General features: G+C 38.2%; 1 protein-coding gene across 18 annotated transcripts in view; it reads right to left on the reverse strand.

The window, feature by feature from the left end:
- The window catches only part of Senp7 (SUMO specific peptidase 7), a 130,188-nt gene that overhangs the window by 69,854 nt on the left and 46,706 nt on the right, over positions 1–13,628 (reverse strand). For 8 of the 18 annotated variants that reach the window (XM_040750682.1, XM_040750681.1, XM_021229930.2 and 5 more), the window contains one exon: positions 456–647. The exons of 9 other annotated variants lie outside the window; for them this stretch is intronic. In XM_040750682.1, the coding sequence (XP_040606616.1) occupies positions 456–647 (192 nt within the window). Of the gene's footprint in view, positions 1–455; positions 648–6,720; positions 6,806–13,628 lie in introns of all 18 variants that reach the window. One more of the 18 variants, XM_040750689.1, reaches the window with a different exon arrangement.

Here is a 13,628-nt window from a genome sequence, read left to right on the forward strand (position 1 = left end):
GCAGTGTGTTCATCCATCTTCTCAATAAATATCTACTGAGAACTAAATGTAAGGTTCAGTTTTCCCAGTATAAACACGGTAGATGAGTGGGTGGATGGATGGATGGATATGGATGGATGGATTCTAGAGAAATATGCAGACAGATGGGTGGAAGGAAGAGAAAAGAAGAGAGAAATGGAATTACTTCCATTATACCAATATGATACTAACACAGGTAACTAAAGTTTCATTCAATGTTTGCATCCATGTTTCCAAAATACAAGAATGGACTTTCAGTTATATTTATGAGCCACAAATTGATACTTCCAAAGCCATTCTACCCAGTGAGGTAAAGTCACACCAGTCATTAATGCACATTTGACTTATATTCACAATAATGTACCTAGGAGGAAAGATGAGGTACATGAGAATAAATATATATATATATTTTTTAGTAGAGTTATCACTAGACATACCTTTCAGACAAAAAGTTCTTGTGATGATTTACATTATGACAAGACTCTAAGCTGCCATCAGATGATGAAGAAAGTTCCTTTGACTTCAGGTTGGCTGTACCACTCAAACTGGCCTCAGTTATAGGTGGGATCTTTAAGTATTTTCTTCCTAACTCCGTTCGCAGGATATCCGTCAATATAACTCTGGGTATCCTGCCACATAGAATGACAAACACTGTACTGTACTAGAGGTTTCAGGGGGCAGAAGAAAAAGAAAAGAAAAAAGATGTACCCCATGAAGCTGAATTTTCAAATATTGTCACTTCGGTGCAAGTAAGCTCTCTTAGAATTTTAATAGTTAGAAAATCAACACACAGATACTCAAAATTTGGGGTAGATACACTCTTCTGTTGCTTATAAATTATGGGACAGATTATCAGCATGTGACTATAATATCTTTACCATTACTAACAGATACTATGGCAGTACTGAAATGTTTAACCAATTTTTCTCAAAAAAAATGCTTTTATCTTTTCCAGTATTTATTAAAAGCATATTACCGCAAACCAGTTCATGAAATTTATGTTTTCATTTATCAGAAAGGTCCTTGATAAACACCTGTGATGATCAAATGACAAATGCTACATCCAATAAGAAAGACAACATCCAGATTACATCCATTGTTATGCTAGATTCCACAAATGAAACAGCACATACACTTATGGTTATGTTAATATTATAAGAGCATCAAGTGAGTGAGCTGATAGGTTGAATGTTTAGAATGTATAGTGTATTTTTAAATACTTAAAGTTCTCTATATAAGATATACTATAGGTCTTGTATCTTCATAATCAAAAACCAATAGCTTGGTTCCTCAGCTTCTACTGTCAACAAGTGATGTGTTGCCATACTACAAAGATTTCAAGGCTACTTTTTGACTAGCATGTGCAAGGTCTGGGGTTTGACTCCAGCATGGTAGGAAGAGGCAAGACAACATTTGACCCTACTGACTTGTTCAAGCCAATTGTTTTCATTTGCACAGGGGTGAGGGGACTTTTTTAGATTTTGCTACTGTATTTTTAAAATATATATTAGTTATTTTACTTATGGTGAAAAGCCAAAAAAAGAACATCAACTGCCCTAGAACTAGAGTTACAGATGATTGGAAGACACCTGATGTGAGTAATGGGAACCAAACCTGGGTCCTCTGCAAGAGTAGCAAATGCTCTTAATCACTAGGCCTTCTTTCTAGCCAACTACTACTTTTGTTTTGTTTTGTTTCGTTTGAGGACAAATTCTCATTATGTTGTCTAAGCTGGCCCCAAACTTGACAATCAAGCCTTTTGGATTCAGCCTCTCCTGCAGCAGGGTACAGAGTAAAAGTGTTTTCTACCAAGCCCAAATAGTTATTTTTTTAATGTGTTTCTCCTTTATTGGATGCCCCACCTCCCCTTGACTAGCACAAATAGTAGCTAACATACTTTGCTGATGTTTTATGGAAACAAAGTATATACTTGAAAAGGATTAAGTTCTTTTGCTTAAATAAAAATGTCAACTTCACTGAATTTTGTTAAATATTCAGAGGTACTGTTTACTTTCATTACACAAGACACTGTGTTCCTTTCACTGTATCTCAGACCACATAAGAGACGGGGTCATAAAGAAACTTTCAGACTAGTGAGATGGCCTGACAACTGAGTTCAATCCCTAGATCTCACATCAAGGTGGAAGGAGAGCATCACCTCCCAAAAGTTGCCCTCTGGCCTCCAGAGATGTGCTGTAGTTATGTGCATGCTCATATTCTCACACACCATACACACACACACATTAATAACCACAAAGAAAACTAGCTACAGACAGTAACTTTAAATGAGTTTTCTATTTTAAGCACTGAGCATTCCAACCTCAGAGTGTTGAGTGATGTGATCAAGTCTTCTACTTAGTTCTTCCCTGATATCTTTGGGTATTTGCTTCTTTCATTCTGTAGCCGTGGGTTATGGATAACTAAATACTTCTACAAGTAGGAACTTCAGGAAATCCTTGAGTATCTATTTCTAGTACAACCACCATAAAAAGTTCTATAAAGACTAGACAATATCTATGATCTAAAAACCAAGTCGATAGTAAGTACAGGTCCCTTAAATTAGGGTTTAAGAAGGATAAAAAGAATAGAAGTTCACCACATAGTGGACTCCAATTTGGAAGTACTTTTCATTATTGCATCATTTAAACCTAAGTGTCATACCAGTGTTATCTGCTTTGTACACTGGATGCCTGAAAGAACTATCCTTTGATGCACTAGACTGAAAAGAAATGCTACATTCAAATGGTGTGGGCAATGAACAATCAAAAGAAATCACAAGATTCCCTGTAACTGATCCTATACTATGTACTGCTCTAAAATAAAATTCAATTATGAACTTTAAGAAAAATAGCGAGCCAGGCAGTGGTTGACACAGGCCTTTAATCCCAGCATTTGGGAGGCAGAGGAGGTGGATCTATGTGAGTTTGAAGCCAGCCTGCTCTACAGAGTGAGTTATAGGACAGTCAGGGCTACAGAGAAACCCAACCTCCGGAAAAAGGAAGGGAAGGAGGGAGGGAGGGAGGGAGGGAGGGAGGGAGGGAGGGAGGGAGGGAGGGAGGGAGGGAGGGAGGGAGGGATTGATCTGGGCTTGGTGGCACATGCCTTTAATTCCAACACTCAGGGAGCAGATGCAAAGAGATCTCTGGGAGTTCTAGGCTACCTAGTCTATACCGTGAGACTTCATCTCTCAGAAGAAAAGGAAAAAGATGAGGTAAGATGCATTTAAGTTATCATCACATTTTCCAAAGAAATACTTTAGTGCACATAAAATTTTATTCACTTCTGCTGGGTGATGGTGACATGCACCTTTAATCTCCGTACTCAGAAGCAGAGGCAGATGGATCTCTGAGTTCAAGGCCAACCTGGTCTGTAGCATGAGTTCCAGGACACCCAGGGCTACAAAACACTAAACTGATAACTCATTTTGAAAATACGGTGTTTCCCATTATACAGAAAGTGAATCCAAAAGCTGTAGGATTTAAGGAGAAATTTGTGGGCACATTAGAGATAAATCAAAGAAATAGCAACTATATGACAACAGCATAGTTTAAAGATGATTTCAACTGTTCAGTACCTAAAATAAGTTCTTTTTTTCCAAAATAAAGGGGCTGTGTACAAAGAGTTTTAGTACTAAACAATGTGGAAAAAGATAAACTGACCTAAAATCAGCAAGGAAAGAATATTGTTCAGGATTTCCTTTTGAATAATAAATGATCATCCAATTCTCATTAGCTTGCTTGGAGTCTCTAGCGCAGCTACTCATATACCCCTGACTGACTCATATCAGTTGACCGGCCCACCTCTTTGAGGGAGATGGATCAGGCAGCTTCAGGATAAATGCTCATGGAGTGCTGAGGAAAACTCCACCAAATCAATGCTGGGAAATGATGGGGTAACTGAGGTTGTAGCCAGAGGACCCTCACATCCCATTCTTAGTATTTGTCATGCTAGTAGAGTTTGAAGAAAGAAAAAAATCGAACAGAAGGGGGAACTGAAAATTTGGAAAGATAAATAAATGTAAGCTGAGTACAGAATTCTTTCCTAGAACAGAAACACCAGAATTCAAACAAAAATTATTTTGAAAGATTAGACACCAAGCACTAGAAGCTACATTCCCTGAGGTGCTACAGACCTCGAAGGTCCCCAAAAGTATCAAAAGGTTCAAGGCCTATCCTAACATCTCCCTAACACTCTGTTTTTCAACTAGAAAGCACCCTACTACTACATGAACAAATGCCACAGAACAAAAGAATGAGAAGAACACCAAAGGCTAACGAACTAAGTAACATAAAAGAGGTAGCAAAGCCCAGTTCCTTATTTACTACATTAAGACTCAGAAGGGTGAAAGAGTCAAGAAACGCTCCGTGGCATAGGAATTAGGAGCTCAGGCTGCGGGTACTCACAGCATAGGTCAGGGATCTGACTCCACCACCAAGTAACACTTGTTTTAAGAGAGCTACTTACCAAAATTGTTTCTGAGCACAGACCACCTCAGCCCACAGTGAGAATTAAACGGAAAAATAGATTTAAGGTAATTCGCACAACTGCTAGCATGTAGTATTTTCAAAGCCAATGGAAACTGAGTTGAATTTTCATATTATTGAAGCCTTGGTTAATGTTAACTTTGGTAACTATTAAACTCTGCAACCTTGATGAAAATACAATCTTTTGGAAAGTATAACTTACACCCAGCAATGACTACAGTAATTTCCTCAGCTCTTCAGAATTCATAGCCATTGGCTAATACCTTCTATGGATTTTATCACCTATGAATAAAATCAACTTTGGATACTTGAAAAAAAAGGTTTGTGCGGTGGCCTTACAGAATATAGATCTATAGAGTAAATTAATTCATAGCAGCTAAACTGTCTTTGGGACTACAACTCTATAAATCAGTATTGTTGCTGTTATACAGAGCTACCCTGTATTTCAAGAAGCTCTGAAGTTTTACAACCTATCTCAATCTGGAATGAAAGTATGAAAACTGTCATGTCATACACTATATCCAACTTGTTTTCCCAACTATGTAAATAATACTATTAAGTAATATGAAATAAATGTAAGATTATACTTCAGAATATTAAAAAATATATCAAACCAAAGTAGAAACAAATACTGAGAAACAAGTCAGAACAAAGTGTGTTAAGACAGCTGTGCTGGCTTCTGAAGGCCCAGCAGGTGTATCCTCTTGACTGTTCTACAGAAGGGCTTAAGTGTAGAAAGGTAACTATGAGGTTCAAATACTTAGCAGAGGGAGACATTGAAAAACTAATGGTCTATTAATATGCAAGTCATTTCAACAGTCATTTTAAATAAAATAAAGTCTATTGAAAAACAGTAATTAGACCTGCTAATATAGCTGCACTATAATAAAAAGTTACATGGCTAGTCCAATGTCATTTTTCTATATCATATTAATATCCTAAAAGTACAGTATATGACATTTTTAACAAGGATATCATAAATCCACTCATCTGTCAGATGACATAATTCAAACTACACCTTCTAAATCAGCATCTTAAAGTATGTAAGAATTATTAGTTTTTTCTATTTTCTTCTTTTAAAACATTCATTTGTTATTATATGTGTGTATGCACCTAATAAAGCATGAGTATGTAGGACGGAGGACAGCGTTCAGGAGTTAGTTTCAGTCTTCCACTGTGAAGTACAGAGATTAAACTCAGGTTGTCAAGCTAGCACACCAAGTGCTTATACCCAATGGTCATCTCAGTGCTGTATAACTTTAGAGAGTCACAGACGTCCTTGTCTTTCCCTCTGCCCCCCATCTCTCTCTCTCTCTCTCTCTCTCTCTCTCTCTCTCTCTCTCTCTCTCTCTCTCTCTCTCTCTCCCTCCCTCCCTCCCTCCCTCCCTCCCTCTCTGTGTGTGTGTGTGTGTGTGTGTGTGTGTGTGTGTGTGTGCGCGCGCGCGCGCGTGCAGGCATGTATGTAAGTATATGTGCGTATTCATGTATAATGGATATATGTTGGGTGAATGTTTGCACATGTGTGCATATGTATGCATGTGGAGGTCAGAGCACAACCACAGATGTTATTCCTCGAGATCTGTACACATTATTTTTGACACAAAGTCCTTCGCTTGGGACCTAGGGCTTGTCAATTAAGCAGGGTTGGCTGGCCAGTGAGTCTCAGTGAACCTCCTATTTCCACCTCCCCAGTGCTGGGACTATAAACACACACCACTACATCCTGCTCTTTACATGGATGCTGGGATCAGAATCAGGCCCTCGTGCTCATATGGCAGACACTCTACCAACTACACTATGTCCCTAGCCCCAAGATTCACAGATTTCTTTTCCTTTTACAAAGCTGAGTTTTAACTGAGTAAATTAAATTATCACTCAAATAGAATGTTACTGGCCTAAAGAAATTATAAGGTAATCACAGTATCTGGAATAAGTTGCTTTTTTTTGTTTCAAATGTATTATTTAAGAAAAATAATAAATATATCATTAAGATTAATTCCAAGTGTCCATAAATCTTCTTGTGAGAATATGAATATATTGTATCCTGTCCATTACTAATAATTTCTGCTTCTTTATTTAAAGTCAAACTTTAGGACAAAATTCAACAAAAGTAATTTTTTATCTTTTTATTTTTCTAAAATAATGTCCGTCCTAGCAGGGTAAAAGTGAAAATAAGGCAAAAGGCCTTATGTCAAACTACATTCATCCAAAGCCATACCCAAAAGAGTTCTCCAATTTCTTTATTTGAGGTTTGTAATCTCTTTTCCTGGTTGTCATCGAAATTACAGAGCCGAAAATTCATTCTGATGAAGGAAAATATGTATCAATAAAGGTTTGAAGATGTTTCTCTGGTATGAAGTAATTGCTTTTTTTATTTAGCAAATACTTATTATTTAGCATATGCCTAGTACTGTGCTAGGAAAAAAGAATAAAGTGTAATGTAGGCTCTATTCTCATAAAGCTTACTATCAAGGATACAAAGAAGCTAAAAATCAATATGAGTGCAATGATGAATAAGCTATTAAACAGGATGAAGGGAGGTTATAGAGTGTAGCTACGTAAGGCAGGAGTTGAAGATGAATGAGCTCCATGTTCAGAACCAGGAGAAATAAGTAAAAATGGAAGCAGAGACTGTTCACAAAGTAAAAGAATGAAGAAAATGTGTGAAACAGCACATGGCATTCAGTGAGATCTAAACAGTTCCCCAGGACAACATAAACATGGAGGAGCAGAGAAACAGAGGAGACACAGTTCAAGTGTCAGCCAATAAGGCCCTCATGTGCCAAGCTCCAATAACTTTTATCTTGAAGGACGTATGGGTCTGCAGACAGATATGCACTAGTGAGTAACAAGGAACATCTCACTTATAAAATAAATATAAGGAATAAAGTTGTAGGAAAAAGTGTATGCACAGGAAGCCCAAAGAAGTTATTATCATAATAATAAAGACACCGGTATTAGGGCTTAGACTGGAGTGCTGGAAATGAACAGGAAACATTATTTCAATACAGATTTAGTTTGAAATCAAAATAACTAGATGTAGTAAATGATGATATATAAGGGATGAAAAAAAGGGGACAGTTAAGGGCCATTCCCAAGTTCTAATTTATAAAACTGAATATATGAGTGAGCCATTCACTCAGATATCAAAGGGATACAAAATATAAGAATAAGTTTACAATAAAGATTGTGGTTGTAGTCTAGAATAAATTTAGTCAACCTAGACCTCAGCAAAGAGGATTAGAGTGCTGGGCATTGGTGGCGTACGCCTTTAATCCCAGCACTCGGGAGGCAGAGGCAGGCGGATCTCTGTGAGTTTGAGGCCAGCCTGGTCTATAAAGTGAGTTCCAGGACAGCCTCCAAAGACACAGAGAAACCCTGTCTCGAAAAACCAAAAAAAAAAGAGGACTGGAGTATCTGGATGCCAGGAACTGAACAGGGAGGGGAAAAGGAGAGGGAAAGAACTAGAGTATTAGTGGCACTTGTTATACTAAAGTTTCAGGAACACATCACTTATCTGGTAACAATTTTTGGGAAAAACTATTCTTCAGAAAGAATGGAACACTACACTGTTATGGGAAGGGGTGGGGGAGGGGAGAACTAATGATTTTGCTGACATCTGGAGGAATATTGAAGCTTCCTTCCAAATCAGAGAGGAAAATACCATTAAAGTCACTCTCCTACTAGCCCTTTACATATCAACACTGTTAGAATACTATTCCGATACCTCAAAAGATTAATGCTAAAAATCAAACCTTATACCAAACTATGTTGTGTCCTGTTTTAAAAAGTTAAAATTTGGGTAAATGATCAGAAATTGCAGATGTAAGTATAGCCAATAGAATACAAGAGATGGAAGAGAGAATCTCAGGAATTGAAGACTCACTAGAGTCGACCAAAGAAAATCTTAAATCCCTAACAAAAAAATATCCAGGAAATATGGGACACCATGAAAAGATCAAACCTAAGAATAATAGATATAGAAGAAGATGAATGGTACAGAAAACATATTCAACAAAATCGTAGAAGAAAACTTTCCCAACCTAAAGAAGGATATGCCTATGAAAGTACAAGAAGCTTACATAACACCAAATACACTGGACCACAAAAAGATGTTCCCTCGCCACATAATCATCAAAACACCAAACTTACAGAATAAAGAAAAAATATTAAGAGCAGCAAAGGAAAAAAGCCAAGTAACATATAAAGGCAGACCTATCAGAATTACACCCAAATTCTCAATGAAAACTCTGAAAGCCACAATGTCCTAGATAGATGTTCTACTAACACTAAGGAACCATGGATGCCAGCCCAGACTACTATACCCAGCAAAGCTTTCAATCACTATAGATGGAGAAAACAAGATGAAAAAAACTAGATTCAAACAATACATATCCACAAATCCAGCCCTACAAAAAGTACTGGGAGGAAAACTCCAACCCAAGGAAGTTAACTACACTCACAAAAACATAGGCAATAGATAATCCCACTTTACCAAACACCAAAAGAAAAAGGGGGAGAGGGGCATTCACACACAATACCAACAACAACAACAAATCCAAAACAAACAAGAATTAACAATCAAAGGTCATGGTCATTAATATCCCTCAATATCAATAGTCTTAACTTGCCTATAAAAAGACACAGGCTAACAGAATGAAAGAATGAACATAAAGACAGAATCCATCCTTCTGCTGCAAACAAGAAACATACCTCAACTTCAAAGACAAACATTACCTAAGAACAAAGGGTTGGGAAAAGATTTTCCAATCAAATGGACCCAAGAAACAAGCTGATGTAGCAACCCTAATATCTAACAAATTAGACTTCAAACTAAAATCAACCAAAAGAGATGAAGAAGGTCATTTCATATGTGTCACAAGAAAAGTCCATCAAGATGAAGTCTCAATTCTGAACATCTATGCCCCAAATACAAAGGCACCCATATTCGTAGGAGAAACATTACTAAAGCTCAAATCACACATAAAACCTCACACACTTATAGTGGGAGACTCTCACCACTGGACAGGACCACCAGATAAAAACTTAACAAAGAAACAAAGGAAACAATAAAAGTTATGACCCATTTGGGTTTAACAGACATCTATAGAGCATTCCATCCAAACACCAAAGAATATACCTTCTTCTCAGCACTGCATGGAACCTTCTCTAAAAGTGACCACATACTTATCAACATAGCAAACCTCAACAGACACAAAAAAATTGGAATAACCCCATGTATCTTATCAGATCACCATGGTTTAAAGTTAGAACTCAACAGCAACACAAATTGCAGAAACCCTGCAAACTCATGGAAATTGAATAATACACAATTTGCACCATTCCTGGGTCAAGGAAGAAATAAAAAAGAAATTGAAGACTTCCTAGAATTCGATGAGAATGAAGACCCAACATACCCAAACTTATGAAACACTTTGAAAGCAATGCTAAGAGGAAAGTTCATAGCAGTGCATGCTCACATGAAGAAACTGGAGGACAGTTACACTGTTAACAGCACAACTGAAAGCTCTAGAACACAAAGAAGCGAACTCATTCAGGAGGAGTAGACCCAGGAAATAATCAAATTGAGGGCTGAAATCAATAAAGTGGAAACAAAGAAAGCAACACAGAGTATCAATGAAACAAAAAGTTGGTTCTTTAAGAAAATCAACAAGATAGACAAACCTTTATCCAAACTAACCAAAAGACAGAGAGAGCATGCAAATTAACAAAATCAGAAATAAAAAGAGGGACATTACAATGGATACTGAGGAAATCCATAGAATCTTGAAAACCTGTACTCCACAAAATTTGAAAATTTAAAGGAAATGGACAATTTTCTGGATAGATATCACTTACCAAAATTAAATCAAGAACATATAAGCAATTTCAATAGACCTATAAACGACCCCTAATGAAATAGAAACAGTCATCAAAAGTCTCCCAACCAAAAAAAGCCCAGGGCCAAATGGTTTAAGTGCAGGATTCTACCAGAAATTCAAAGAACAGCTAACACTAATTCTTTTCAAAGTGTTTCACACAATAGAAGCAGAAGAGTCATTGCCAAACCCTTACAATGAGGCTACAATTACCTTAGTACCCAAGCCACACAAAGACACAACTAAGAAAGAGAACTACAGACCAATCTCCCTCATGAACACTGATGTAAACACACTCAATAAAATACTGGCAAATCAAATCCAAGAACACATCAGAAAAATCATTCACCATGATCAAGCAGGCTTCATTCCAGGGATGCAGGGATGGTTCAACATACGAAAAAAATTCATCAAACTGAGAAAGAAAAAGCGCATGATCATCTCACTTGATGCTGAAAATGCCCTTGACAAAAACCCACACCCCTGCATGATAAAGGTCCTGGAGAGATCAGGGATAACAGGAACATATCTAAACATAAGAAAAGCAACATCAAACTAAATGGAGAGAATCTCAATGCAACTCCTCTAAAATCAGTAACAAGACAAGGCTGTCCACTCTCTCCATATCTCGTCAATATTGTACTTCAAGTTCTAGCTAGAGCAATAAGACAACAAAAGGAGATCAAGGGGATACAAATTGGAAAGGAAGAAGTCAGACTTTCACTATTTGCAGATGATATGATAGTCTACATAAGTGACTGAAAAACTCTACCAGGGAATTCCTACAGCTGATAAACACCTTCAGCAAAGTGGCAGGATACAAGATTAACTCAAAAAAATCAGTAGCCCTACTATATACACACGATAAAGGAGCTAAAAAAAGAAATCAAAGAAACATCACCCTTTACAATAAACTCAAACAACATAAAATATCTTAGGGTAATGCTAACCAAACAAGGGAAAGACCTGTATAACAAGAACTTTGAGTCTTCAAAGAAAGAAAATACCAGAAAATTGAAAGATCGCCCATGCTCTTGAACATGTAGGATTAACATAGTAAAAATGGCAATCTTACCAAAAGCAATCTACAGGTTCAATGCAATCCCCATCAAAACACCAACACAGTTCTTCACAGACCTTTAAAGAACAATACTCAATTTTATATGGAAAAACATAAAAACCCAGGATAGTCAAAACAACCCTATACAATAAAGGAACTTCTGGAGGCATCACTATCCCTGACTTCAAGTTCCTATAGAGCTATAGCCCTGAAAACAGCTTGGTATTGGCACAAAAATAGACAGGTAGGCCAATAAAATCAAACTGAAGATCCAGATATTAACCCACACATATAGAAACACCTAATTTTTTACAAAGAAGCTAACATTACACAATGGAAAAAAGAAAGCATCATCAACAAATGGTGCTGGCATAACTGGAGGCTGGCATGTAGAAGACTGTAGATAGATTCATATCCATCACCATGCACAAAACTGAAGTCCAAATGGACCAATCTATAGTGGGATCTGTTGCCTTCTGGCATGAAGGTATACATGCATACAGAGCACATTAAATAAATAAATAAATATTTAAAAATAAAAAACAGAAAGTGTTCAACATCCTTAGCTATCAGGGAAATGCAAGACAAAACAACTCTGAGATACCATTTTATACAGGCCAGAATGGCTAAAATTAAAAAACACCAATGACAGTCTATGCTGAAAGGATGTAGAGAAAGGGGAACACTCCTCCATAGCTCTTGGGACTGCAAACTTGTGCAGCCACTTTGGAAATCAGTATGGCAGTATATCGGGAAAATGGGAATCAGTCTACCTCAAGATCTAGCAATTACACTCTTGGGAATATACCCAAAGGATGCACATTCATACAAGAAAATATGTTCAACTATGTTCATAACAGCATTGTTTGTAATAGCCAGAACCTGGAAGCTACCTAGATGCCCCTCAACCAAAGAGAAGATGGAGAAAATGTGGTACATTGACACAATAGAGTATTACTCAGCAGAAAAAAAATAATAATATTGAAAGACACAGGCAAATGGATGGAAATGGAAGAAACCATTCTGAGTGAGGTAACCCAGTCACAGAAAGACAAGCATGGTATGTACTCACTCATATTAGACACAGAGAAAAGGACTACCAGCCTACAATCCACACCACCAGAGAAACTAGGAAACAAGGAGGACCCTAAGAGAGAAATACATGGTCCCCCAAAGAAGGGGAAAGGGACAAGAACTCCTGAGCAAATTGGGAGCATGGGGGTGGGTGGGAAATAAGGTATGAAAAAGAGAAGGGGAGAAGAGGAGGGGGGAAGAGAACATGGGAGATCAGGAAGACTGAGCCAGGGGAGGAATAGAGGAGAGTAAGAAAAGAGACACCTTATTAGAGGGAGCCAGTATAGGTTTAAAGAGAAATCTGGCACTAGAGATCTACAAGGATGATCACAGCTAAGAATCTAAGCAATATTGGAGAGGCTACCTTAAATGTCCTTCCCCTATAATGAGATTGGTAAGTACTTTATATGCCATTCTAGAGCCTTCATCCAGTAGCTGATGGAAGCAGAAGCAGGCACCCACAGCTAAGCACTGAGCCATAATCTTGGAATCCAGTTGTAGAGAGGGAGGAGGGATGTGTGGAGAGCTGCGACGTGCCGCGCCGGCTTCCACCTACCACCCTCCCAACGGTGAGCGCTCTCAGAGTAAACAACTCCATATTTGGCCAAGGCTTGGGTCCATGGCTTGCTTCCGTGTATGTGGACCTATCTGCTATCGCCAAGTGGTGTGCTAGGGTTGGCTATGCCCAAGCCATATAAGCTGTGGGCGGGCTTTCCCTGAGAGAAGAAGAAGACTGTTTCAAGGTTCCTAAATAAACGGCTTGGAGAAGAGTACCCGAGTCGCATCTTCCTTGCTGGTCGAGGCAGTCGCAACAGGGATGAGCAAAGGAGTCAAGACCATGCTGGAGAAACCTACAGAAACAGCTGGCCTGACCTGGTGAGAGCGCAGGGACCCCAGTGGTGAAGCTGGGGAACCAGCACTGGACCAAACCAAGCCCTCTGAATGTGGGTGCCAGTTAGAAGGCCTAAGCAGTCTATGGAACCTCTAACAATGAAAACAGTATTAATCCCTAGTGCACAAATGGACTTTGGGAGCCCATTTCCTATGGAGGGATACTAGATACTATTTCATCCCAGATACATGGAGGAGGGCCTAGGCTCTCTTCCCAAATGA

Source organism: Mesocricetus auratus, unplaced genomic scaffold (genome assembly GCF_017639785.1).
Source record: "Mesocricetus auratus isolate SY011 unplaced genomic scaffold, BCM_Maur_2.0 Super-Scaffold_100008, whole genome shotgun sequence".
In the NCBI taxonomy this organism is placed as follows: Eukaryota; Metazoa; Chordata; class Mammalia; order Rodentia; family Cricetidae; genus Mesocricetus; species Mesocricetus auratus.